This window comes from Mycena indigotica, assembly GCF_014461135.1.
Source record: "Mycena indigotica strain 171206Taipei chromosome Unknown Mind.scaff0001, whole genome shotgun sequence".
Classification (NCBI taxonomy): Eukaryota; Fungi; Basidiomycota; class Agaricomycetes; order Agaricales; family Mycenaceae; genus Mycena; species Mycena indigotica.
Genome location: NW_023503000.1, coordinates 3,088,961 through 3,114,697, shown reverse-complemented (window position 1 = coordinate 3,114,697; position 25,737 = coordinate 3,088,961). Strand labels below are relative to the sequence as shown.

General features: G+C 51.3%; 9 protein-coding genes across 9 annotated transcripts; 7 read left to right on the top strand and 2 right to left on the bottom strand.

The window, feature by feature from the left end:
- Positions 1–14: 14 nt before the first annotated feature.
- Positions 15–2,046, top strand: MIND_00090700 (RING-type domain-containing protein; the record flags this gene model as incomplete). Its single annotated transcript, XM_037357861.1, has 6 exons — positions 15–268; positions 340–402; positions 453–781; positions 829–1,782; positions 1,829–1,942; positions 1,994–2,046. 6 exons carry the CDS (start codon positions 15–17, stop codon positions 2,044–2,046), a joined length of 1,767 nt encoding a protein of 588 aa, XP_037225771.1.
- Positions 2,047–2,166: 120 nt separating this feature from the next.
- On the top strand, positions 2,167–3,758 carry MIND_00090600 (DNA-3-methyladenine glycosidase; the record flags this gene model as incomplete). The annotated part of the gene is made up of 7 exons (XM_037357860.1): positions 2,167–2,501; positions 2,551–2,567; positions 2,621–2,720; positions 2,774–2,895; positions 2,946–3,185; positions 3,231–3,603; positions 3,650–3,758. The coding sequence occupies 7 exons, from the start codon at positions 2,167–2,169 to the stop codon at positions 3,756–3,758; spliced, it is 1,296 nt and encodes a 431-aa protein (XP_037225770.1).
- A 143-nt stretch (positions 3,759–3,901) lies between these two features.
- Positions 3,902–5,379, top strand: MIND_00090500 (Serine/threonine-protein kinase pim-2; the record flags this gene model as incomplete). The annotated part of the gene is made up of 2 exons (XM_037357859.1): positions 3,902–4,939; positions 4,993–5,379. 2 exons carry the CDS (start codon positions 3,902–3,904, stop codon positions 5,377–5,379), a joined length of 1,425 nt encoding a protein of 474 aa, XP_037225769.1.
- A 104-nt stretch (positions 5,380–5,483) lies between these two features.
- On the top strand, positions 5,484–9,320 carry MIND_00090400 (uncharacterized protein; the record flags this gene model as incomplete). The annotated part of the gene is made up of 11 exons (XM_037357858.1): positions 5,484–5,496; positions 5,542–5,583; positions 5,642–5,782; positions 5,828–5,899; positions 5,953–6,132; positions 6,180–6,260; positions 6,309–6,423; positions 6,458–6,493; positions 6,543–7,281; positions 7,332–8,035; positions 8,084–9,320. 11 exons carry the CDS (start codon positions 5,484–5,486, stop codon positions 9,318–9,320), a joined length of 3,360 nt encoding a protein of 1,119 aa, XP_037225768.1.
- Positions 9,321–9,705: 385 nt separating this feature from the next.
- On the top strand, positions 9,706–13,517 carry MIND_00090300 (Zn(2)-C6 fungal-type domain-containing protein; the record flags this gene model as incomplete). The annotated part of the gene is made up of 20 exons (XM_037357857.1): positions 9,706–9,763; positions 9,815–9,864; positions 9,918–10,023; positions 10,078–10,112; positions 10,158–10,265; positions 10,317–10,561; positions 10,619–10,712; positions 10,759–10,787; positions 10,829–10,897; positions 10,971–11,060; positions 11,114–11,665; positions 11,718–11,950; positions 11,996–12,148; positions 12,197–12,242; positions 12,292–12,431; positions 12,481–12,600; positions 12,652–12,850; positions 12,900–13,064; positions 13,109–13,358; positions 13,410–13,517. The coding sequence occupies exons 1-20, from the start codon at positions 9,715–9,717 to the stop codon at positions 13,515–13,517; spliced, it is 2,841 nt and encodes a 946-aa protein (XP_037225767.1). The 5' UTR covers positions 9,706–9,714.
- Positions 13,518–13,700: 183 nt separating this feature from the next.
- Positions 13,701–15,434, bottom strand: MIND_00090200 (W2 domain-containing protein; the record flags this gene model as incomplete). The annotated part of the gene is made up of 10 exons (XM_037357856.1): positions 15,371–15,434; positions 15,268–15,324; positions 14,939–15,218; positions 14,704–14,885; positions 14,379–14,656; positions 14,246–14,328; positions 14,137–14,200; positions 13,955–14,080; positions 13,793–13,906; positions 13,701–13,748 (listed from the first exon to the last, which is right to left on the bottom strand). Exons 1-10 carry the CDS (start codon positions 15,408–15,410, stop codon positions 13,701–13,703), a joined length of 1,272 nt encoding a protein of 423 aa, XP_037225766.1. The 5' UTR covers positions 15,411–15,434.
- A 153-nt stretch (positions 15,435–15,587) lies between these two features.
- Positions 15,588–19,384, top strand: MIND_00090100 (PPM-type phosphatase domain-containing protein; the record flags this gene model as incomplete). Its single annotated transcript, XM_037357855.1, has 21 exons — positions 15,588–15,656; positions 15,702–15,899; positions 15,953–16,702; positions 16,751–16,887; positions 16,936–17,272; positions 17,322–17,566; positions 17,614–17,654; positions 17,702–17,711; positions 17,762–17,846; positions 17,893–17,948; positions 17,995–18,018; positions 18,062–18,088; positions 18,137–18,165; positions 18,213–18,335; positions 18,388–18,443; positions 18,493–18,640; positions 18,694–18,789; positions 18,842–18,943; positions 18,991–19,137; positions 19,192–19,295; positions 19,343–19,384. The coding sequence occupies 21 exons, from the start codon at positions 15,588–15,590 to the stop codon at positions 19,382–19,384; spliced, it is 2,826 nt and encodes a 941-aa protein (XP_037225765.1).
- A 136-nt stretch (positions 19,385–19,520) lies between these two features.
- On the bottom strand, positions 19,521–23,830 carry MIND_00090000 (RING-type domain-containing protein; the record flags this gene model as incomplete). Its single annotated transcript, XM_037357854.1, has 14 exons — positions 19,521–20,234; positions 20,283–20,343; positions 20,394–20,415; positions 20,466–20,537; positions 20,582–20,628; positions 20,676–20,804; positions 20,860–20,980; positions 21,032–21,086; positions 21,136–21,511; positions 21,836–22,233; positions 22,287–22,949; positions 22,996–23,221; positions 23,266–23,677; positions 23,728–23,830. 14 exons carry the CDS (start codon positions 23,828–23,830, stop codon positions 19,521–19,523), a joined length of 3,399 nt encoding a protein of 1,132 aa, XP_037225764.1.
- Positions 23,831–24,011: 181 nt separating this feature from the next.
- MIND_00089900 (Glycoside hydrolase family 63 protein) lies at positions 24,012–25,706 on the top strand (the record flags this gene model as incomplete). Its single annotated transcript, XM_037357853.1, has 8 exons — positions 24,012–24,025; positions 24,074–24,377; positions 24,425–24,703; positions 24,758–25,071; positions 25,117–25,267; positions 25,313–25,358; positions 25,417–25,502; positions 25,557–25,706. The coding sequence occupies 8 exons, from the start codon at positions 24,012–24,014 to the stop codon at positions 25,704–25,706; spliced, it is 1,344 nt and encodes a 447-aa protein (XP_037225763.1).
- Between the last annotated feature and the right edge of the window lie 31 nt (positions 25,707–25,737).

The window sequence follows — 25,737 nt, the reverse complement described above, 5'->3', positions numbered from 1 at the left end:
TCATCTAACTCGACATGACTAGTGTTCTAGCTGGCTGTGTCGTTGATCCAGGCAAGTCAATTACAGCTCTCAGAGCGCTTTTCCCACTCAAAACTTTATTAGAGCAGCGGAATAGGCTCCTCCGCCGACCATCTTCAACACTCTCCTTCGCCAGCTTCGATCCGCGCGTCGCATCTGCTGACAATGGACTGGGAATGCGCACCCTATCCCTCAGTGAAGAATTATATCGCCCCAAACGCGTCGTTATTGGCAAGTTGGTCGTCAGTTGGTGTGCCCTTGTACTCAACTGTTGACAGAAACGACTTGTTCGGGGGAATCCACATGGCGATTCGTTCCCAGGGCTCATATAGAAGACGGTGTAGACGACGAGGGCAGCTTCCCGAGGATGGTTGATATTTGCGGGTGCGTTCATGGTTGCTCAACATCACGAGGTCGCGTTGACGCGGTCATAGGCAACGAGTTCAGTGCTCCCAGGACCTATGGGACATATACAAGCTCGACCCCGCCTACGACTGTCTTGTGCGCGTCTTTCCAGAGCTTAGCGTTATCACCCTCGCCATCGTCAAGCCAGCCCAACCACAGCCGCTGGGCAAACATCGGATGTCCTCTGCAGAGCCTTGTTCAGACGTGCCACCCACTAAAGCCTTTCATCTCGAAGACAGCGAAGACGAAATGTCCGTGGATGAATATATTCAACGAGGACGAAGGTCAGTTGGCAACGACCGACTCAAACGACAGCGGGAAGAGATAGAGAGGAACCGAAAAAGCAGGCGTGAAAAGGGTGTGTCGCCCCTTCTGTTGCTCAATATTCCTCTGACAGTAGTTTAGGAGCTCGTCGAGTTGAAGAATTGACTAGCCGTGGCCATTCCGTCTTTGATTTCTCTACTCCGACGACTTCAAGGGAGTCCCCCGGAAAACCGAAACGCAAAGCTGCTTCACTCTTCGACTCTTTGCGCGGCCATGCCGACCCAGACTACGACACACGATATGACGAAGAAGACGAGCGCAACGCGATGAACTACTCTCCTACCAGGAGCGCTAAACGAACTCGGACTTTCTCTCCCGGTGCTGCTAAGCGCGATCTCGAAACCCGCAGAGTGGAAAGAGAAAAACAGAAGCGACAACGCCGAGAGCGGGAGTGGGGCTTTCGCAAAGAACAGAAATACCAACAGTTCTTGAACGAACTATATATGGACATACCCCCAGAGCCTATGCTTCAACCAGAAGATAGCGACAGCGACAGCGATAGTGACGATGAAGAGCCTCCAGTGGATGAAGAAGCGGAAAGGGCTGCTTCCATTGCAGAATCTCGTCGCAAGCTTGCTGAACTTGAAGCTGATCGCCCACTTTGGGAACAAGAGGCAAGAAAGCGAGAGCAGCGGGAAAGGGAGGAGCAAGAATTGACCAGAAGAAAAGCTGCTGAGCGGCAGGCCGCTGAGGCTCGTAGGGTAGAGCAAGAACGAAGGACTCGATTGGAAAAGGAACGACAGAAGGCACAAGAAGAAGAGCAAAAACGTGCTGCCCAACAACGAGAGAAGGAACGAAAACAGCGTCATGCCCGATTCTCACAGGGGAAATGGCTGCCGCAGCGGGCTCTTGAGCACTACATCGTGTCTAGCGACACATTCGACAACGCCAAGTTCTCTGATGAGGACCCAATAGATTTTGACTCAATCCCTTGGCCAGTTCTTCACCCACCGTTTACGTTTTCCGTCGAGGATATCGGGTGGGCGGCAGTTGAAGCCTTTTTCAGCGAGGCCAGAAAGCACATGCGGCCACAAGGTATAACTCTTGCTCGACCGATACGCGCGACTGAACACATTTCTAGACTTTGTAAACCTCGTCCAAAAGAGCCATCGCCGCTTCCACCCTGACCGATGGAGATCCCGCAATCTTCTCAAGACTGTGACGAGTGAAGCAGAGCGAGAGTGCCTCGAAGTTGGTCAGTCAGCCATTTTACTGATTTGAGCTGCGAATTGACGATGAGGTTTAGCCACTAATACGGTTGCGCAGGTGCTTTCGCCGCTATGGACTGAACTGCGTTAGACGGATACTTATGGGATATGTTGTATTTTTACGCTTTTGTAGCCTTAGCCAAGATATTATGATACCATCAGATGCTCTGATCTCGTGACATAACGCGTTGCTAATTAACTGACTCAGCATATGCTTTCACGCGCCGCCTTGCTTATAACCACCATGCCTGCGACGCGCTCCTCTTCGAGACTCAAGCGCCCACTAAGCACGACACCAGAGCCGCCTACACCCAAAAAGTCCAAGCTCTCTCCTACTAGTAGTACGACTTCGTCCGCCGTTGGCGCGGCGGTTCCGCCGATCTCGGTTGACTCAGGCTTGGACTCCATTCCTGCTGATGCAGTCTTGACTTTCTCTTTCAACGACGCAAAAAATCATTTAATTACTGCGGATGGTCGGTTTGCCGACGTTTTTGCACGTCTGCCTTGTAGACCATTCGAGGAGCTTGAACAACTCCACCCTTTCCGGTGCCGATTCTACGTGTTACATCTCCTTCTAGTCCTGACATTTCCAAAGTGCTCTGTCAAGTGCTAGTGAGGCTGAATCTTCTAGTGTTGTGTCAGTCCGCAACTAAATTTGGAATTAGTACTGGCCCAACAAATATCCACACTTGCGGCACGGTCCATTAAGCATCGCTTTATCCGTTTGTATGACCGCGAAATACCGGAAACTTATGCAGAGTACACGTAAGTCTGGTGCTGGTTTTGTAATAATCGCTCGCTTATGTCTGGGCTATAAGTGGATCCTTCTTCCCTACTCCTCAACAGGTGGCGCAAACTCCATTAACCACCCTGCGCACGGCCGGGTTGAGTCAACGCAAGGCTGAATACATCCATGATTTAGCCTCTCGGTTCGAAGACGGTAAGTTGTCACCCTTTTTTCGTCTTGACAACAACACTGAAGGGTTGCAGGCCGACTGTCGACGTTGAAACTTGTTCAAAGCAGCGATGAGGAATTGACAGAACTTCTTATAGCAGTGCGAGGAATTGGGCAGGTGTGTGTCCAACTTCAATTTCTTTACTTTATTGACGATGAAACAGTGGACAGGCCAGTCTTTTGTGCAGCAGCGAAAATTTTGAATAAACTTCAGACGCAGTGGACATGTTTGCTCTATTCTCACTTCGGCGACCAGACATTCTGCCAGTCGGTCAGTGGAAGAATTCCGTTTTGTTCGGAGTTGTAACAACACTTAACAGGCGATCTTGGTGTCCAGCGTGGACTTGTTCGATGGTTTCTCGCTCAGCACTTGCCATCTTATGCATTCTCCGTATCCCCCCAGAAAAATGATTCGGCATCACCGAAGAAAAGAAGCAAAAAGGCTCAAAAAGACTCTGATGACGAGCTCCCGGCTTTGAACAGTCAAACTGAAGACCATAATGCTCGACCATCGACACCTCCACCACCAGAAGACAGTGGAAGTGGGGCTGTCCCTCTACCACCAACATTTACACCCTCGATCCAGAGGACTTTGAAGAAGACTTTCATTGAAAAGCCACCGCCGCCACCTCTTCCAGCGGGTCTCACCGTTTCAGAACTCAGGAGTCGTCTCGATGGCAAGAAGAAAGTCAAGTACGACATAATTTATTGTCTGTTGTCTTCTACTCACAGGCATCAGAGGCGCTTTTCTTTCTCCTGAGCATATGGAGCAGTTGACGAACCCATGGCGGCCATATCGTAGCTTAGGCGTCTTTTATATGTGGGCATTGGCGGATGCTGAGACGTAAACAAAACTTATCACGTATTAGTACCCCGTAATGAATGCGCTTCGCGGAGTGTAACAAGTCCCGTGACCGCTTCCCAACTTGCCACCCTACCACCACGTCAGATTCAAGCCTTGCCTTTGCACTCGCCAAATACTGTGGCCTCCATGCCGTCTCCTGATACCCGTCGCTCGAATCGCCGCACCGTGCCTAGGCTTTCTCACGAAACCGGCTACCTCTCACACGCTTCCTCATTTCCTGGATGTCCGCCAAACTACGATGAACCTTATCGCGCTACGGCCTTCCATTCCTCGCCAATAATCCCCTTCAGTCCAAGTCCGCCTCTTTCTCAGTCGTCAAGCTTTTTGTCTCCCGACGAAGGCGAGGTCTTTTCGCGTTGTTACGATAGTGACCCTGGCCCTGTAACTCGATCGTTGCCCTACGATTGCAAGGCCGCCGTCCATTCTCCTTGCTTCCCTGCCCACCATATCCTCAACCCTGTCTTTGCTTGCTCATACAAACTACTCGATCAACTTGGTTCTGGCGGTTACGGCTTTGTTATGACTGCGGTTCATCGATTCACTGGTCAAGAATACGCCGTCAAATTCATCGAAAAAAGCAAAGTGCCCGACTCTGCGTGGATGTACGATGGCGTAAGTTCCTTTCTTATCACTGTCGAAGACTCCATTTCATTCTATACTTGCTTTAAGAATGGATGTAGGATCCCAACCGAAATCTTGTTGCTTCGCGCTATGGACCATCCCAATATTGTTGCCTATATCGACTCGTTCGAAGATGAGGTCTACTTCTATCTGGTGCAAGAGCTTCACGGATCACCATGGCATAAGCCAAGCTCACCTTCGTGTTCCCTTTCACCGTCATCCAGCATGCCGTCTCTTTCCCCCTCAGTCTCCGCCGACTCAATAACCGTATCTGAACCGGCAACTCCGCCGTCATCTATTCATCACCAACAACTGCCCCATGGCATTCAAGATAATCAACCCAAGAGTAGTCCATCCATCGGACCAGGTCTTTCTCTACCTCGCCCACAATATTCGCGTCGCCCTTCCCATGATCTGTTTGAGTGCATCGAACAATCAGAAAACAAGCGTTTATCGGAGTGTCAGGCACAGCATGTGCTGAAACAGGTTGTCGAGGCTGTCTACTACCTGGATATCAATGGGGCTTCGCACAGAGATATCAAGGTGGACGAGAGATAGTGAACGATAGCCTGTTGTTACTCATCATCTGCTTGCAGGACGAAAACGTGGTCATAGACGAGAACCTCACCGTTAAACTCATCGATTTTGGAAGTGCAGTGGTTGAGAATCCTCATGCCCGTTCATACCACACTCATTTCTATGGAACGACGGCTTATGCATCTCCGGAAATACTCAGGAAACGGCCCTATAAGGCTGCGCCTGCGGAAGTGTGGACGATTGGAGTGCTTTTAAGCTTCCTATTGACAGGTTCATCTCCGTTTCCGACTGTTCGAGACGCTCTGCACGGCCGAATCATTCTGACAGAGTGTCCAACCGATATTTCTAAGGCGGCTTTGGATTTGATGAGCATGTGTCTTGAACCCGATGCGAAGAGAAGGCCGACTATAAGACAAGTTCGGGCACATCGTTGGCTACAGTTCTAGTTGTAGCATGCCTTTCTTCGAGTAAATTTTTTTCGTTTTGTATCTAGATCAGAAATCGCTGAAAGCTGACTGGCTGGTCACGTTGATCGCTCTTTTACTTGTGGATGTTGAGGACAGGTGGGTAGCCACCACCACTGGTGACCTGGCTTGACTGCTGTTTAGCTGCCCTAAGAGTCTCATTTCGCGCGCCGGGTGCGCTTCCGGGTGCGCAATTGTTGGTTCACCCAATTATCGTGACTTGCTCACAAAAGGTCTCAAATAGCTTTCCGCTCCTTGCATACCACTGCGGCCTGCTCTCAAGAGCCTATCCCAACGCATAGCTTGTCTTCGACAGAACCAATAACATCGCTTGCCCAGCGGGGCTCAAACCAGCTGAGTTTGGAGACACCGAAGAATGGGGCTGGTGCGTCATAACACCAGACTTGGATTACTGGCTGAGGAACGACAGAATATGTGCTCTCTACTCTCGACAAAGTGGCCAACTGGGCTCGGCAAGGGTCAATGTGGCCCATGACATTCGGTCAGCTTCGTTATACCAACTTGGTATGGGAAAAGCTGACGGGAACCGTCTAGGCCTCGCGTGTTGTGCGGTGGAGATGATGCATATGGCTGCTGCGAGATACGACCAAGACCGACTTGGGGTTGTTTTCCGTGCCAGTCCGCGTCAGAGCGACATTATGATCGTTGCGGGAACATTGACCAACAAAATGGCGCCAGCTCTACGCAAAGTCTATGACCAGATGCCTGAGCCACGTATGCTGTTTCTGCTGCTTGGTCCATCAGGAAACTGATTTTGACAGGCTGGGTTATCTCGATGGGCTCATGTGCCAATGGAGGGGGTTACTACCACTACTCATACTCAGTCGTCCGCGGTTGTGACCGTGGGTTTTCATTGCCTAGTGTCCTGAGAAGTTACTAACTAGGAGAAGGAATCGTTCCGGTCGATATTTATGTGCCTGGTTGCCCTCCAACGGCCGAAGCGTTGCTTTATGGGATGCTTCAACTTCAACGCAAAATGCGGCGAAGCCGGAAGAGTGTACTTTGGTCAGAGTTTTTTTTTACTGGTTCTTCAAATTAGCTCATGGACATCCCTCCCAGGTATCGCAAATAAGAAGTAAGTAGGCTGAGTATGTAGATAGTCAGGCATAGAGTTCTTTGTGTAGTCTGTTTAGCGAAATCAGTCTAGTCACGCATCATCGAATTCATCCTGTCTCTCTCTGCCCATCACTTACGATGGCGGCGGTCCTCAACCCCCCCACCGTTGGCCCTGCTTTTCGAGCTATGCTTGCTGACGGTGGAGATTCGCGATACCCTTCAACAATTCGTGCCTCAACTATGCCAGTTGCCGAATCTTCTCGGAACTACACTCCTCACCACGCAAGCACCGACCCTTTTCCTACTCTACCAGAACCCAGGCAGTCGACAGACACCCGCCCTATCTCTCCTGAGACCAAGGATGTTTCACCCTCGTTACTACCGTCAGCCCCCCGCCATCCAGCACTTCCCGCCCTTGGTGTCGGGTCAAGCTCAAAGCCAAATTTCGTGCCTCCGATAATGCCGCTTTCAGCCAACCCGGCCTACAAGCCTCCCGTTTCTCCAACTCCTCGTGCCTATGCACAACAGCCAACTTATATCACCCCTCCCACTGCCGCCAACCCAGTTGCTCTCTCCAGTCCACCCCAAGAGGAGGTCTGCGTCGAATGTGCAATGCGCGACCAAGACATGATTGACGTCGATGTTACTTCTCCCGGTATTTGGGACCGGGAAAGCGATGTTGTTTTTGACGACCTACTCAGACGGGAAATCGAGGACGAGGCGAATGGCAATGCCTTTGACGAATCCAGGCCACGAGCGCGTGGTGGGCTATTAACAGAGCAGAATTTACGAGTTTGGCTCAGTGTGGTATGTTGTGCTATCGTGTCGGCCGAGTTGCTTCCGCTGACGACACATAGAACCCTCGCGAACCCGCTTCTAGACAGCAAACACTGAGCAATTACATCAAATCCCAGCGAACGCTACTCGAAGCAGAGGCACTAGCCCGTGCTCGGGCCATGCAAGAGGCCAAACAAATCGACAGTCGCATGAGAGACACCTATTCACAGTTAAGGAGGTCCGTTTATGACACTGGCAACAACGTAGTTCCGATGGAAGATGCTGGCGGTCTCCGCATCAAGCCTCCTCAGTCACCATCGTCGCCCAGCCACCCACGTTCACACTCTCGCGAAGTCACACTGTTGGAAAATGGAATGATTGTCGAGCATATTGATGTGCGGAAAGAGGAGAAGGAGGCGAGAGAACGCAGGCGCAAGGAGGAAAAGCGTGCGCGAAAGTCGTCAAGAAGTTCGGCAATCGACGTCAACTCCATCATCTCTTCCCAAAGCTTCAATCCGCTTACCGATAGCGGCGTTGGATTGAAACCGTACTCAAGATACTCCCAAGCCAGTTCAGCGCGACCTACCAGCGTTTTAACTGCCCCTCTTGACCGCACCGAGCTCCCTCGTGCTTATTCTCAGGCCTCCTTCTCTGATATTCATAGTCTTGGCTCTGCGTCACCCCGAAGAACTCGCTTTTTCGGTATGAAGAATCTCAGTGCCGGTTGGAGGAGTCAAGATAGTCTGGCTCCTTCAGGCATTTCTGGAAGCATGATGGATATGCAGTGCGTCTTGATATTTTATTCTGTCAACAACTGCCTGATGACCAAAAGTGTTGCTCTCCAAAACGAAACACATCAGCCACGACGAATGATGTCTCCCATTGACCTTTCCACAGCACGTCGAAGTCAATTATGGCCTTCGGTGGACCAAGACGAAGCACAAACACCTGAGAAAAAGAAGAAGAAAGGTCTGGCGAAAATTTGGGGAATCGTCACTGGTTCTTCCAAGCACCAAAACAGTCAACGAGAGCCTTCAGTCACACTGGAAGACAACACTCCTTTGGCTCCCCCGCCTCCACTCTCTTATCTTGTACGGGGAGAGGGTGGTCGACATGCTTCAACTCCATCTTTACCGTCGACGACTTCTCCCAAATTTGGATTGTCTTCGCCGGGTATGTCACCCCCAACTGCGCCATCGAGCGCTTTACCGTCACCAGCCTCCTCACGTGGCCCTGACGTAGAAATCGCCGAGCAGAGGACTTCAAATGGAACCACATTCGACGATGATCAGTATGGGGACACTATCGGAAAAACCCAAGCACGGACTGTCCACCCCATGACATCAGAACCCGACATGAGGCGCGCGTCTCAAAGTCCTCCTCCAATATCCATGCCTCCTCCAGTCAAAAATACTGCTCGCCCTGATTCAGTTATATCCTTCAGGGACAAGTCACTCCCGCCTTTACCTATGGAGGCGTTTTCGCGACCTCCAGACGCCCGACCAAGAACTGTCATGTCATTTACTCCACCACCACTTGGCTCGGCACCTCCCCACGACTTTATTCCTCCTCAGGCACCCTTCAGGACGACGGACACGCGAAGACAATCGTTTGGTGGTATGTCATCACGACCGGCAATTGCAACCATGCCTGCTTCGGGAGTTTATGACCCGCGGCGAGGTATCACATCCCAATACGATGAATACGGCTTATCGCGTCGGTCACTCGGCCGGCTTGATAACGTGCAAGAGCAAGTTTCAATGCGTAACGCGTTACAGAGCAACACGGGTAAACGACGGAGTCGATTTGGGCTGTCGTCGTTGTTTGGAAAGAAAGGGTCCCAGAACAAGGCGGATGAAAGCGGAGCGCAAGCGTTTCCAAGCATGAGGCGGTCTGGGTCAGAGGCAGAGGATACGGGCACTGCTTATGCGACATCGACATCAAGACACAGCACGTTCAGTCTGGCCGGGCGGACGAAGAAACTGGAGTTGGTGTCACAGGATTCACAGTTCGTTGCCTACCGCTACCCCACGAACGACCAGGACCCGCGTTTAATGGGTTATCCTTAGTACAATGGGTGTCATTTGGTAGTTGTATCATTATTATTGCATTTTAGGACAGGCACTAAAGCGATGTGGCCAAAAACTGGTGATTTCGTATCGTCTCGAACAGATTGAGCCGCGATTCGGACAAAACATCGGCTGGTCGGAGCTGGAGCAACACTCCAAGTTCAAAGTTGACTCGACACATTAGGTTTGGACAAAAGATTTTTGGTGCTGTAAATCAAGCTTTGTTCAAGTCCAAGTGCATGCGTGAACTAAATAACAGGAAGACCATGAACCTACAGAAGAGCTGATATAATTTTCGCAGGTTGCAACGCTGATCGATGATCTTTCGCTCAAGCCCATTTTCTAAACAGGATAAAGTTGGGCGCACGTGACAGACGCTTTCTTCCTACTCGTCATGGCGCCGCGCGGTCTGTCGCACGAAGAGAAGCGCACACGGTTGCTTGGTGCGCGTCAAATCCCACCGACATCACGCCGCGCGAGTTAATGGTTTGCAGAGATATTCCACGAGACGAAGGAGTTTTATCAATTGAAGGAACTGGAGAAGGTACGATTCACGCGTCCTGATCATATTTTGTTCATTATATTGCTGCCGATAAGATTGCGCCGAAGAGTAAAGGAATTGTGCAGCAGACGGTGAAAGAGGTGCTGCAGTCGTTGGTAGACGACGGGCTGGTACAGAGCGACAAGATTGGAGCGTGTAATAGTGAGTTTGCAGTGAACTCGCGATCAGCAAAAGCTTGAGACGCGTCGCGACTAGTATTCTGGGCGTTTCCGAGTCAACGGGGAGCGATTGTGAGTGAAATGTAACAGTCAACGAGTTACTTATGGCGTTTATAGCTGCAGAATCGCGTGAAGCAACAGACGGAGACGAAGGCGGCGTATCTGGCTCAACAGGAGGAGATAAAATTGGAGACGGAGTCGGGGAAAGCGAGCCGAGTTGACACGGTGAGCTGTTGTTGTTGATGTGTCTTTGTTGTTGTTGACCGACGGGGACAGAATGAGCGCAGAGAACGGCTTGAGACGTTGGGGCGACTGAAGAAGCAGCATGTCGCGCTGCTGGATGAAATAAGTGCATATGGGGCCTGTGATCCAGTGAAGCTTGAGGAGAAGCGGAGAGCAGGGTTTCTGGCGAGAGAGGCGGCTATTCGGTGGACGGATAATTATGGGATGCTGTTTGGGCACTGCACGCGAGGCGGAATGGATGGAGAGGCAATTCGAAGCATGTTAGGCATCGACGACGAGTATGAGAATATTGAATGAGCAGTTGAAGAGTTTGTGTGCAGTTCATCGAGTTTTAGCCGAAGCGGGCCATCACTTTTGGCTTGTTGTTGTCCTCCCATTCACTTTTCGTCTACGCATGTCGCTGAGCCCGTCTGCGTCCGTCTCGAACGGGTCAGAGTCGCCAAATAAACGACGGCGAACAGAACAGCAACAACAGGAGGCCCATATTCCAAAGCGTGGCGCAAGGTGAGCGGATATTGTTGTTGTTGGCAGTTACAAGGAAATAGGATGACTGACGGGCCTATCCAAGGGCTTGCACGCAATGCCGGAAGGGCAAGAATCGTTGTGAAGGAGAAGTCAGTCCCGCCAAGTTGCTGTTCGAGTTAATAAACTAACCGGACCGTCCGGCCCAACTCAGGCACCTTGTAGGCGTTGCCAACTAAGCGGGGCGATATGTGTTTTCGAAAAGCCAGAAAAGAAGCCCAGCATTCCTCCTGCTGCCCAAGGCCAGGGTGTCGAGTGCGTTCCACTTCGTCGTTGCCTCTCCCTGGACTTTCTAACTCGGTTCAAAGACGTCTTTCACGACTGGAGGGTCAATATCTAGTTCTCCAGTCCCAGATGATTGGCATGCAGTCGTCGCTGGACCGTATTCTCTCTGCTGTCCAGCCCCAACAGCATCAGCTACCCCCGCCCCCACCTCCTCGCAATGTAGAGCACAAGTCATTTCCGCCGTTGCCTGGATTCGCTCCTCCACCACACAAATACGCGACTTATGGCATAGTCCCCAGCACTGCCCCTTCCTCTGACGATGAATCAGAAGACACACTTCCTCGAGCAACCCTCAATGCCCCCATTGAAGCCCTCCAAGGCCTTGCCAATGCCGCTGCTGAGGCTGCTGCCGCCCCATCGGCCGCTCCCCCGAGGTTTATCCTCCCACCCACTTGCATCTCGTGGCTAACTATTACACCAGAGTCAAGAAAAGAAAGCGTGCGGAGCCTATACCCCGCAACGCCTTCCCACACGTCGTCGAGAAGGCGCGTCTATTTACTCCACTCATCTGTCTCGCCTAAATTTCTCGTTCAGGGCCTCGTCAGCGATTCTGAGGCAAGGGAGCTATACAACATGTAAAATCCTCACCCATCTGACTCGCAGCCGACTATTGACCCTGTTCTCTAGATTCTTTTCGGGATGCCATTTGTTCATCCCGCTCTTCGACCCTGTCTATGACACTTATGAAAGTCTGATGGAGCGCACCCCATGGACTTTCGATGCTATTCTTGCAGTCGCCGGCAAGATTAGGAGCGGCAATGGCCCTCTCAGTCCAACCTTCTACAAATGTCTGGAAGAAGCACAGGGAATCGCACGTTCTTCCCTTTTCGGTCCTGTGGTTCGCAAAGAGGCTGTCCAAGGTCCGTTTGCTCAGATGTTATCTACACTATGACACAACAAACTAGGCATGCTGTTGTTGGCCGCTTGGAGCACTAATGGCTGGCTTCCCAGTGGCCATGCCATGAGAATGGCCCTCGATCTTGGTCTGCATCGCGCCCTGGAGAAGCTAGCAGACGACAGCGGCAAGAAGAGGTCAGAGGAGGAGGAAAGGGATCTTGGTATGTTTTCTTCCCTTCCGTACGACAACTCGCATTAATTCGCTGTAGTGATCTCTGCGCGGATCTGGCTCTGTTTGTATTGGTTTGACCATCAGTGCGTATTTTTGGCTGCATTCCGGCCTTGTCGGTTTGACATCGTTCAGGATGAGTCTCGGCACTGGTCGGCCCATTGTCCTCCGAGATGAAAATTCTATTCGCCATTGCCGCGTTCTCCTCAACCACCCCATGGCCTCTCCAACGGACGTCAGACTGGTCTCCCAGGTCGAGCTCATTGCTCAAAAGAGTACATTCTACTTTGGAATTCTACACTGCTCTGCTGACGGGTGCTGCAGCTCAGATTTACGAGACGCTCGCGCCGTTGAACGGACAAGTCAATCATAACACCCTGGCATTCATTCGGCGCGCGAACGTCGCACTCGACAAGTGGTGGAACGATTGCGATCAATTGCACGGTGAGTTTATTTTTGCCCCCATCACCATCCATTTTATTCATCTGTTCCGAGACCAAACGATGGACGAAAATTCGCTTCTGCGTAAGATCCTGGCAGGGGAGCTGCACTATGCGAAGCTGTGGCTTGTCTGTGTCGCCTTGCGCGGTGTTGCATGGGACAAGATGCCTTTCGAACAGCGAGAACTCGCTTTTCAAGCAAAAGATGCAGCTTTCAACTGTCTTTCCATCTTCTTAACTTCATCTGAATATCGGTTCGTCACTCCCATTGTTGCTCGTGAGACTGTACTTAGTATTTTACAGTGCTGCCCTACGGTATGCTGTCCACGATAGTCTCGTTACAGCTGCCTTTTCAGGCCTGTTCCTCCTTAAAATGGCGCACCTGTTTCCTGCTGAACTCGATCTTGGCGCGATAACTGCCCAAGTTGAGCAGCTTGCGCAATTGCTGAGCGATGTTGCTGCTGAACGGTCTGTTATCAGATTTTGCGAAAATCTTGATCTGATCTGATTAGATACGCGCTCACGCTTCGCATTATGCTTGCCAACCTCCGCCGCAAAGTGGGGATGAACAGTGGGATCAGCACGCCAAACCCGACGATGCCGCCTCCGCCTTTGCTTGCCGACGGTCGTCTGATTGTCTCGCCAACCTATGTCGACCCAGCGCTGCCTGCCCCGTTCACGCTCGAGGAACTCGGCTTCCAGTGGCCCAGTGACCGTGGGATATTCAGCCCGTCAGCAATCCCGCTGTGGCTCCAAGAACAAGTGCGTTTTTTTTTGTCTGCCTGAGTCGTCTTAATGTGTCTGCTTTTACAGAGTTTGTCTGATCTCGGGCTGCCTGTGAATGGCTCGGATGGTATTTTCCTCCAAATGACCTCTTCGAATGGTTGGGGAGATTTTTCGTCCATGCCAGAGGCGTGGTAAATTATACATTTTTCTATCATCCAAAACAAAAGAGTCTGATCTTGTGTGTCTGTTGCTGTGTGTTTATTTGTTTGTGTACCTACTCTCTTCCCGGTCTAAAATAGTATACTCTCCGTTAGCTACGCCTTTTGTACTGGAAAAAATGTGGATGGATTCGAAAAGCTGCGAGTGTACAGGGTCTATTTATTCGTCTTCGTCTTCGTCACTGTCGTCCTCCTGCTCCTGCAGGTACTATAAAACGTGAGTAAGCGAGTTATCAGATAACAAAGGCTAACTTTGACGAGGGCCTCTGTGCTCTTGAGGAAATGCTGCCTGCCCTGAGGCTTGGAGCCTTTCTGATGCCAGTATATGATTGCTTGGTCGGAGATACAGTCCTTATTATACAGAACCTATTCCCAAGACATCAACAACTCAAAAGAAAGGTCACGAGACGTTACTTTGAGAATTTGCGGAAAGGCTTTGATGATGCGTGTGTCTTCATAACAATACACTTGAACTACGTTGATCAGCGCGACTTCGGTCTTTGCACCGTTGCAGAAGGGTTGGATGATGGGGGTATATTTCTACCAGGCCAGGGGTTAGCACATAGGGTTGCGCAGAGCAAGGTGCTGATCCTCACGCCGACTTCTCGCAAAGCCAGACCTTCGATCTGGTCCGGCCGCGCGCTCCAGTCTACCGAAGCCCTTGATGGACGGGTAAATGAGCAGCGACAGAGGCGGTTCACTCACATGAGGCCCTGCCAAATACACGAAACAAGCTCCGTTTCAGCAAGAGGCGACTCTTCTTGACGAGCCTTGATGGACGCGACAATCTGAATTCGCCTGAGCGTCTACCAAGGTATATCGAGGAAATGAAACGGACCTGTTCCGGAGTATCTTCGCGTTCGAGCGACTCGCGGAGGTCTTTGATAATGCTGTCTTTGATGACTGCTGATTGGCGCTTAGCCCACCACTCTGCAACGTTCACGAGACCGGCTTTCTTGAAGTGCTCTTCGAGCTCTTGGTTGGTGCGCTTATTCGGAGGGAAAAACAACAAAAGATCTTTGATTCCCCCGCGCTTGAGAGTGCCTGCAAGGTGATCCATAGACTGATCGACAAGGTATGCCTTGAAAATCAAAGTGACAACGGAGACCGATAAAGCTGGTGAATCGATTAGTGATGGGAATAGTAAAAACACAGGAGCTTACAGTCTTTGATGAGATGATCTTTGGTAAGACTCTGCAGACACGACGCATTGGCAAGACCTTGAGAGAGAAGCAGGCCAGTAGTATAGGCCAGTTTGTCCTTCTGAGCGGGAGACCAACGATGGACATATTGGAGGAGAGTCGGTAACGATGACTCCTCAAGTGGCTTCTGAAGATATTTGTATCTGTAACCCGGCTTGGGGGTTAGAAATGCACAAAAAGAGTCATGGCGACAGACCTCCGGATCAACTTGTTCAAAACCTCAACGTATTTCTTTAGGTCGTCCACCTCAGCTGGCTCCTTCGCATTGAAGATTGTGAAGGGCGATACGGGTGCGCCATCATCGACGTAACTGCCACCTGGCTGCAAAAGACCACCGACGAGGACGATCTCGAAAAGGGCATCTGCATATTTGAGGTATTCTAGAGTGGATCCTGCTTGGACTAGCTTGGTAGTGAACGAATCAAAGTCGTTTTCTGGTACAGTCTCGAGATGTTTATAGAGTTGGTCTCTAAAAACTATGCTGTGTCAGAAAATGAGAGATGCTGTTTCGATCATCTAGCATACCACTGGGCTCGTGCTTTGCTTGGGCCTTGACAGCTCCCTTTCGGGCTTTGATTCTGACTAGATGAAAGTGAGAGTGCAATAAGCTGGCGAGAAAGCCACGAACCACCGGTTAACGACGGCTTCGCAGCGGTGGAACTGGACATGCACAGCGGAGCGAAGTCAAGTTGTGTGGTCACGGCTTACGTGATCTAATTGTCTTGTCCTTCACCAAGTTGCTTGGTCCATGCTTCTCCACAGCACAACAGCTTGGGCTTTGCTATAAATTACCTTTGTATCCGCTGCTTTGACCTCCAATACTCTCTCTCTTTCAAACGACCGCGATGCCCTTCTCGGATTCCCCCAATGCCCGCTCGAAGTCCATAACAACGGCGGAGCTTGACACATATGGCGTATGTCCAACGCGTCTTCTTTGTGTGGTGCTCACTATTTCTCAGGTGTTAAATCGACACTCTACCAAAAACTCTGCTTACCAGGTTGGAATCTCGGAGGACAAGGGCTCCCGGCGAACTATGGAAGATGCCCACTCGTTCGTTGTCGATTTCGCCAATGTTCGCGGCCAGGGTTTCTTTGCCGTTTTCGATGGACACGCTGGTAAGCATGCGGCAGAGTGGTGTGGCAACAACTTCCACTCGGTGCGTCATCTATCTCCAACGACTCTCTTTTTCGGCACTCATCTCCGGCTTAGTACCTGCTCTCATGTATGAAGAAGCTCCATGCTTTGCCAATTCCAGACGTCCTAAACCAGACATTCCACGATGTCGATGAGAGTTTATCGCGCATGTGTGAAGAGTCCCAAGGCAAAATCCATTCCGGTTGCACAGCGGTTACCGCATTTCTCCGCATCGAAGACGAACACGGCCAACAGCCATTCCTCCCCCCTTCCTCTGAAAACGACGATCTTGCTAGCATGAGCAGTAACGAGAGCACGGGTAGCCCATCCGGAGACGAATCAGCAGGGAAGAAGAAGAAAAAGCGCCAGTCGCTTACCGGCAGTCGAATCCGCAAAGCATTCAAGAGCTTGGCCAGTGGCCCCAGCTCTCCCAAGAACTCTACCTCACCAACACCAAAGACTCCTCGTTCCCAATCGCCCACCTCATCTATGAAAGGGTCCGCCGAAGGTATCAATGTCGTCATACCTCCCTCGGCAACCAGACGCGTTCTTTATTGCGCCAACGCTGGAGATGCGAGAGGCGTTCTGTGTCGCGGTGGAATCGCGGTTCGATTGACCTACGACCATAAGGGGTCGGATAAACAAGAGGCTAAACGCATCATTGACGCCGGTGGTTTCGTCATGAGTGGGCGGGTCAATGGCGTTTTAGCCGTCACGCGGAGTCTGGGAGACTCCTCAATGAAAGACTTCGTTGTGGGTGCCCCATATACCACCGAAACTGAGCTCTGCGATGAAGATGATTTTTTGATTCTTGCATGTGATGGCGTGAGTTGCCATCTCATCATTTGCTCAATCTTTGCTGACTCTGCTTAGCTCTGGGACGTGACTAGCGACCAGGCAGCTGTTGACCTCATCCACAATGTCACCGACGCACAGGTTGCGAGCCAGCTTTTGTTGAAGCATGCCATGGACAACCATACCACTGACAATGTGACCGTCCTCGTTGTAAGGTTCAAGAATGGTCAGACATAACGCAGTGTACGACTAGCTGTAATTAGTTGTATTGTACTAGACCTATATCTTATTTGGCTGACACCTGGCGATAACCGGAGGAATGACATCGTGCACCGCCAAATTGATCTACTTTCCGTCTTCTCTTCAACCACCAGCATGTCTTGGGGCCAGCAGCAGCCACCACCACCGCAATGGCAGCAACAACAACAGTATCAGCAGGGCTACGAGTTCCAGGGAATGGGCCCGACGCAACAATATGCTGAACAATACGCCCCACCATCCCAGCCTTTCTTCAACAACGATTCCAAGGGCGAATACGAGCGCTTCAAGCCCAAAAAGCGCATCCAAGACCCGATATTCTTAATCCTCTTCATTCTGCAAGTGCGTCACTCGCATTGCGCCCACTTTGCTTTTAGCTGATTTTCCGCAGTTTCTTGGCTTCGTCGGAGTGTCAGTTCTAGTTCTGAAAGACTGGTCAACGCTTAGCCAAGATGGCGGTGGGCTGGGGAAGGGCAATTCTGGCACACACATTTCCCTTAACCAAAGCACCGTCTATCTCCTCCTGCTCGTTACGGCCGCCGCGCTATTATTGTCCTCCGCCTACCTGATGCTCGTCCGCGCGTTCACCAAGGTCATCATGCATATAACGCTCATCCTTTCGATCTTGTTGAACATGTCCGTCTGGTCACCGGGTCTATTTGGGCTTCACTGAGTTTCTGCAGCGGAATTGCGGTGTACTACTGGTTAACGAAATACTACTCTGGTACGTGCCCAAGTGCAACTGCATTCGTTGATAACACGACTTTTCAGGCGCGATAATGTACGCATTCCTTACCTGTCCACCCTAACCCCATATCCTAAGCGCTTCAGATTCACCATAATTGCTCTATTCTCCGTCCTTTCATACTGGGGATTCAAGTCCCGCATTCCCTTAGCAGCATTGCTTCTGCAAATCGTGGGTGTTTTTGTGGCTTCTCCGTCCATGCTGAGACCGCGTGTAGGTGATGGATGTCGCCAAGCACCACATCTCGGTCTATGTCGTCGCTTTCGCGTCGCTGTGAGTGACCCGTCCGATCCAATTGTTCGGCGCTGATGACTCTTAGATTCATTCAAGCTGCCTTGGCTGTGTATGTCCTATATCACGCCGTGGCCGTGTTCATCCTCTTTCAGTTGGTTCACATTCACTTCCATCGCAATGTACGTAACTGCACTGACTCATTGCCATCTGCTCATCGAAAGCTTTAGTTACTCGAAGTACACACCCGGCAATCCCTGTGCGCGTGCTTTCTGTTTACCTACCAAGTTTGACCCGGGCAACCAGCTTGTGCTAACGGAACCTCCTGCTCATCCGGTAAAGTCGCTGGGTTGATCTTCTACTCTGTATTTTCGTTCCTGTGGACCTCGCAAGTCGTCGGCAACGTCGCTCTCGCAACACTCGCTGGTGGTATGTGCATTCATTATTGACCGGGTCATTTTGTGATGCGATTATATTCTAGGACCGTTCGGGTGTTGGTATTACTTCGGCCCTCGGGGCAGTGATGGCGGCGCCATGGTAAACTCTATTTGCCCGTCCAGCCTACCTGCTCTCACGTGCCGTTCAGCCGAAAAATCCTACTTTGTCTGCCCTCGGCCGCGCTTCGACACTATCCCTGGGATCCATCGCGTTTGGCTCTCTTATTGTGACCTTATTGGAGCTCCTAAGGATGCTTCTCCGTGCCGCAGAGAACTCTGCCAACGCAGACGGCCATCGTGAGTCTTCGTTTCCTTGTTCTTGCATGAAACGTGTAACTCGGTGTTTATAGCGGTGGAGGCGTGCCTCGCATGCTGCGCTGCCTGCTTCGTCGGTATGATCGAGAGTCTGGTAGAATACTTTAATCGGTACGCCTACATCGAGATCGGTGAGTGTTTGACTCTTTTTTTCCTCTGGTCTTGCTAACCACAATGCACCAGCGCTCTATGGCAAGCCCTACATCGAGGCCGCGAAAGACACCTGGCGACTGCTCGTCGACCGTGGTGTCTCCGCCATCGTGAATGACTCTTTAGTGAACATGAGTGCGTACTATAAATCCTCATTCGCCTCTGTTCATCTGACTGCACAGCGCTGACCTGGGGCGCCTATGCTGTCGGCCTGCTCTCCAGCCTGTTCTCCTATCTCTACCTCCGGTTCACCCACCCGGCATACAACGCCAACGGGGACTACACCGCCCCGGTGCTGCTCTTTGCCTTCCTCATCGGGATGCAGTGCTGTCAGTCGTCCTGTTCAAAGCCATAATGAAGGAATGCTGATATCTCCAATGCAGCAATAACACTTTCCTCTGCGATCGAGGCAGGGGTCTCAACGATATTCGTCGGTCTGGGCGAGGACCCCCAGGTGCTGGCCGTGAGAGCACCGGCTTTGTTCGGGGTGGGTCACCATTCGCACGCCATGCTCTTCTTTCTGACTCGCTCCAGCTCATCGCATCAACGTACCCCGATGTTGTGCGTGGGGTCTGAACTTGACGAGCAAGTGTACGATAAAAGTAAACAACTTTACGCCAGTGATATTTATTGCCTCCACACTAACTGGGCCATACATTTTATTTGAGTAGTGTACCATAAAATAAGAAAACCTTTACGCTACTTGATACAACTAGGCATTGCGTCTCCTCCTCGCCCCCTTCTTCTTACCCGGCTCGTTTGGGATCTCCACTGGTCGCTGGCAGACGGGACACCGGCCCGACACATCCGTAAGCCATGGGTCAAGACACGGCGCATGGAACACATGGCCACACGCAAGCAATCGCAGAGGCTGGGCACCCTCACCAGCGTCTTGCAGTCTCAGCGTGCCATCAGACTCCTCCGGCCCGCTCGGCTCGACGGGGACTTCTTGAATACCCGATGACTCCGGTGCTGGTGCCGCCTCGCTCTCTCCTTTCTTCTTGGGCTCCTCAAAGTCCATCAGACAGATCGCACACGACGCGCGGTTATTCTCCAGCATCACAAACGGATACCCGGTCGTCCGCTCCCAGTTGTCTTCCCACGCTTCAGGGGCGTCCTGCTCGGTTTCTTCTGGCTTGTCAGAGGCAGTAGCAGTAGGGTCGGCTGCCTTTGTTGACTTTCGCAGAAACTTGAAGCGGTGCTTTCGAGGTGGCGCTTGAGCAGTTGGGGCCTTGGGAGGATACGAATATACGGCTTGAGGGAGAGGGAGACTGCCTGGGGCGGCGTCCGGTGGGGCAGGAATGTACATCACCAACGGAATTTTGTCCACAACGGACTGGCTGAGCTTCCCTACATCGGGCCGTATCAAACCGGGATTCTGCATTGGGTGGCGGCCAAGACAGATAAGCACAACATTCCAGAACAGCTGCGGCGGGAGGTGAAAACACGAGTTGTGACAACACAATGCACTTACGAATACGATGGGCGCAACGACAAAGACCACAAATCCTAGTATAATGACCTCGAGTACCACCCTGTGAAACCGTGTCAGCGGATTTTATATGGACCAAATGCTTCGACCCACAAATACATGATGCAGAGAATTCCTATTCCGAGATTGAGCGATAGCAGCTAGCACATAATAAGCAAAACGCACCGAATGTGAGCCACCAGATGTGGGGTGATGAGTTGCGGCAAGTGTGGACCGAGCTGTAGGCCAATATGTGTGCTGGACAAGTCAGACTATCATTTCAGACCATGCTTCATTCTCACCGGTGAGAAACCAGCTGAGAGTAAAGAGCGAAGACAGGATCGATAACCTCAAGAAATATGAGGATGAATAGATGCCAGTTGGCGTGCATCATACCGAGAGTAGAGCACGGTGTGGGGTAGAGCGGCTTGAATGGCGGCGATCTCACCAGGACTGGGGGGCATTGGAGCGGGTTCATTGGGATGGCGCGTGTTCGGGCGCTCGGGGTCGTTAGCACGAGTGTGTCTACAAAGGGAAGTTAGAAAAACAGTTGCTGTCGGAGTTGTTGCTGTAGACGCACGCTTGTCGGTCCCTTCGCCAGCCCCAGTATGTCATCGACGATGACAAACAGACACGCAGGATGTAGGTGCAGTCCCACGCAGAGAGCGAGCGACAGGCGAGAAACTCGCTTCGGCCGGGAACTATGACAGCATATCAGCCTCAGCCAATGTTAGACTAGCAGTGCTGCTCACTCGTCTTGCTCTCGGTTGTGGCACCGATGGAGAGCATCGTGATAATGAGTACGATCTGTTTGTAGAATAAGCACTTCCGAAAAATTATGGATGACATTGCCGACCTGCACAAAACCCCAGGTTAGGTTATACCACAGCGAGACAAGCTGCTTTCGCGAGCGGGAGGCCCCGCGGCCATAGCCAAAGAAGGTGATAATGCGCGTGTGAACCGAGGGATTGGTAGTCGGCGGGGCGGTGGCGGTAGTGGGAGTAGAAGGTAAAGTTGGTGGTACCAACTGAGGGGAATGGGCCGAAGTCGAGGGGGGAGGGTGACTTTCCGAATGTCTCAATGATGACGGGAGAGCGGCTGGGGGAGGGGGTCGGATAGCAGAGGGGGCGGGAGCCGAGTGGGTCCGTCGCAAGGAATCCGACATGGGCGCGTCAACGAAGTCGCTGCGGTCATATGTCACACCACGGTCACGTTCCTTCCCCATCGACAATCTGGCGCGTCTTAAGCAAGAGTATACTTCAGTGCGAGACACCCCAAAAAACTATTATTATTCTGAATCTAGATCGTCCAAGTCCCTGAGTCGCCAGCTCTGGAATACGCGCTGCCGTGTTCGCCAACGAGCGTCGCCCTTATACTTTGAATCCACTTCTAAACCCTTTAGATAGGCTTGTCTTTCCTCAGATGCCCTTACCCGCGTAGGAAATTGTGAATGGCAGGACTGAAATGCAGCCATCACCGAAAACTGTTTTGACGGTCGGAAGCCCAGAGGCAAGAGACAGAAATGAGATTCCTCCATGTCAGCAACGATCATGTACCGTCCCTCTAACCGCGACGAGGAAAAGCCCTGGGACGAAGGGATGTTCGTTCCATTTGGCGAAAGGCGAAAAAGCATGATATTCCGCCAGTAGACATGCGTGGTGTCAATGGATTCAGGGTGAAAACTGGCAAAAGCCTGGGGTATTATTTCGCCAGGAAGCCCATACATGTGCGAGAGCAACCACCCTTGATCGCCAGGCTGGCCTTCCCACGTGTCATAGTCGATGAATCGATCCTTCTTAGTGACAATTGTATCGGTGGTGAAATTAGTGCGTATCCACACCTGTGGATCTAAGTCGAGGTTGTCCTGTGCCCAGCGACCCGCACGAGAAGACACGAGCTCTGCGTGGGACATTGCTCGAGTAACAGGGAAAGGAATGTCGAGATGGAAAGGTGACTAATAAGAGATCATCAAGACGAGTATGCGAGAAACGAAACAGACATACTTACGCCCGATATCACACACTCATCCAGTGCCTCAGAAATGACAGTGCGGTTCGCTTCAAGAACAGGAGCCGCCCCGAAAGAACTGCCAACAAGCTTTGCGTAGCCGCCCACATGGTCATACACAGCCAACTCCCCAAAGTGGTTTCCAACAACAGTTAAGCCCAGTATATCGTCATAATCGACGATAGAGAAAGCCCATAACGCTGGGGCATGGACATTTTCGTCCTTCCACATCAGAGCTGATGTTGAGTGCTTAGTGAGCGAAAAAATCGCCAATGATGGCTTAATTCCAGATTTAATCCAGCCATGCCCAGAGACCCAGACGATGCGGGTGCTAGACTGGCTCGTTCCAAGACGAATGATTGGGAAGCCCAGTTCGTATGGAGAGAAATCTGTGATGCTGACGGCGTTGATTATTATTTCTTGATTATCCCAGCCAACAGTCAAGAGTCGAATGTTACAGTGAGCGACAATAGCCAACTGCAAGTACGCGAGGTCGCAATGCTGGCAAACAGTGACTTCCTGGATGCGATCCTCTTCATTTTGAAATTTCGAGAGGCGAAGGAACAATAACCTATCGCCCTCACGGCGATAAAATTCGAGTGCGTCGAAACGAACGATAACAAGAGTATCCTCGGTCCACATTGTCATCAGGTGGGGTACACTCTACGAGGGCATGAGTAAGATAACTGGCAAAGCGGATACGACTCACACGACGACTAGGAATGTCGAGACCACCAGGCGGAGGTTGGATATCGAGGAGGGCTCCAGTTTTCCAGTTGACGATATGTGGCTCATTCAATGCTTCACGAATTGCACACCCAACAAAAGCATCGTGAAGCATAAGAACATGTGATGAACCGATGAGACTATATTCGTGGACAAAGACAACGCAGTCAGATTTTCTTTTCAGGGAAACAACGTATAAAGCTGTGGACCTAGTAATTGTCAGAAACTTTGATTTAGGCCCAGTGGACCTCACGGATTCATCAAGCCAAGAGCTAGGATGATTCCCGACTGCTGTACCTCTAACTTGGCGGTCTTCACTTGAGCAGGGAGGTATATTTGAGCGACAGGAGAATCGTCCCCATTGAACGCGCGAGTCAAATCCCAGCATTGTAGCGTGCTAACTTGGCGGTCGGATGAAGCAGCAATAAGCCACCTCGAAGCAGCAAGCCCAACCCATTGAATTCCCCGAGGCAGTTGTGTTCGCCAAGCATGTGAAACAGTTGGAGGCAAGTTTTCGCGACGAGATAGGGTCGAAATCCTGTGAGCGAGTGTCTCAAGCGTTGCGGCATCAAAAGAGGTGTAGTTTATAAGCGAAGGCGGTATAAGGCTGTCGTGGAATAAACGCTCAAATAATCGAATCCACAAAGCTTTGGTGCAGCCATGCCCTTGTAAAAGGCGACATGTCTGAGAGAATTGTTGGTTCAAATCTGGGCACGGTTCGGTGGACCACCACTTGCCTGACGAAAAGATAAAGTGTCAGTGATATCAAGCTCGATGTAGATGAAGAAAAAAAGTTCTGGAGGTAAGGTCAGGAGCATTTTGGAAAGAAACAAACAGCTTGTCTCACAAGAAGATTAGATGACGTGACAAATGTGACGACCTTCGGTAATCGAGCTACTTGGATTCTTGAGGAGTGGGTGGTTCATGTGTTGCGTTCAGTTGTAGTTTGAGCCCGGAGAGGACTGTGTCGCAAGACGGTGAACAAATTCTTGCCATTCAATGTGCGTGACCTCGTGTGTCACGCGGATAAAAATGTTGTGCTTGAGTTGTTGTCGGAGAAGGCTCTTCACAACCCGTGTCTACTCGACCGCCCCAGACTATGTGAATCTTCCTCCGCAAGACCTCTGGCGCAAAACATTCCCCCCAGTGAACCGCACAGTCAGCCACCGTGTCTCGCTCGCAAACCCGAAGACCGCTGCACAAGTAGCAAATGCATTTGTTCCCAGCGACTCCCGCGACAAAACAATTGTCGAGGCCTTTCCTGGGCCAGGCCAGCTCACCCGTGCGCTACTTGCTCTGCCCAAAACAAGGATAAAGCAGCTTATTGTGCTGGAGAAGGAGCCCAGCTATTTGGCCTACCTGAAGGTTCGTGCGTGTCTTGTTGTTTATGTGCAGCGCGTCATGCTTTGCAGCCTCTGGAAGCGACAGATAGCAGGTTGAAAGTGATCGAGCTCGGCGGTGAGCTGTGGATAACATACTTGAAACTGCAGAAAGACGGCGTGCTTGGTCACATCGACACCCAGCCATGGGACACAATGCACTCCCAACTCCAGTTCATCTCCCATCTCCCGAATAATGTATCTGGTGAACAACTGCTGGCTCAGCTATTACGCAGTATACCAGATCGCCAATGGCTCTTCAAATACGGCCGCGTTCCGCTGAGCTTCATGATGAGCGAAACCTTATGGGATGTATGGCTTGTTGTCCCCCTCTTGCTTTTAGTCATTATTGATTGTTGGTCCCAGCGCGTAACAGGCACGAAGGACCGCATCAGGTGCAAACTGAGCATCATCTCTGCCGCAGTTGCTCAGTCCCAACTTGCCCTCCCCATGAAAGCGACTGAGCCCTACAACGATCACTTCCACCCAATACCCACCGCCTATGCCCTGAAAATGCACGCCCTCAACAAGTCCCCAAAGAGTCACGGCAACCCCTTCGTCGCCGTAAACTTCCGGCCCTCACAGCACCAGGTCATCGCCCCTGGCCTGCTCGACAAGTGGGACTATTGTCTCCGCCATCTGTACGTCCACCGTGCAAAACCAATCAAGACTGCGTTACCGTGAGCTCTCGCTTGTCGAACGAGATCGCTGACCAATAAACCAAGGTTCCTTGCCCCCAACGCGCAGACTTTGCTGACAGGCATATCGGGGTCGGAACCTGGCCTGATCAACCCATCTACCATCGTTCGCAACCTGTCCCTCAACGACTGGAAGCTGCTCGTGAAAGCATTCGACGAGTGGCCATTCGCGCCAGAGGTATGTGTATTTTTCTGACCCTGGGTCTAACTCAACCTCTTTCAGGAGCTTTCTGTTACAGATGCTATCATGGGGCGCGAAGAAAAGCATGGTTAATCATAGCTTGGCCACCGCGTTTCTGGAACTTGCTCTGATTCTACCCGCGTTAGACTCCACTTGCGATATTTTCACCCTGCTGCTACGGTCGAATTTACAACCCAAAATGTTGACCAGTGGACAACGAACGACCAAAAATGTACTTTGCGCAAATATAAGTTTGATGTAGCTGGGTTTAACATTCTATCATTAGGTTAAGTCAGGCAAATGCTCCTTTCCTCTATATTCATTAGCTGTGTCTCCTCCCGCGTCGATATGTCTAGATCTTACGACTCGAATGTTGCCTCGTATATTCACCCTCCTCGACTTCCCGACTGAAATTAGGATGCTTAGACGACAGTGAGTAGTAGTAAGTACAGTGTCAATGGTGGGTC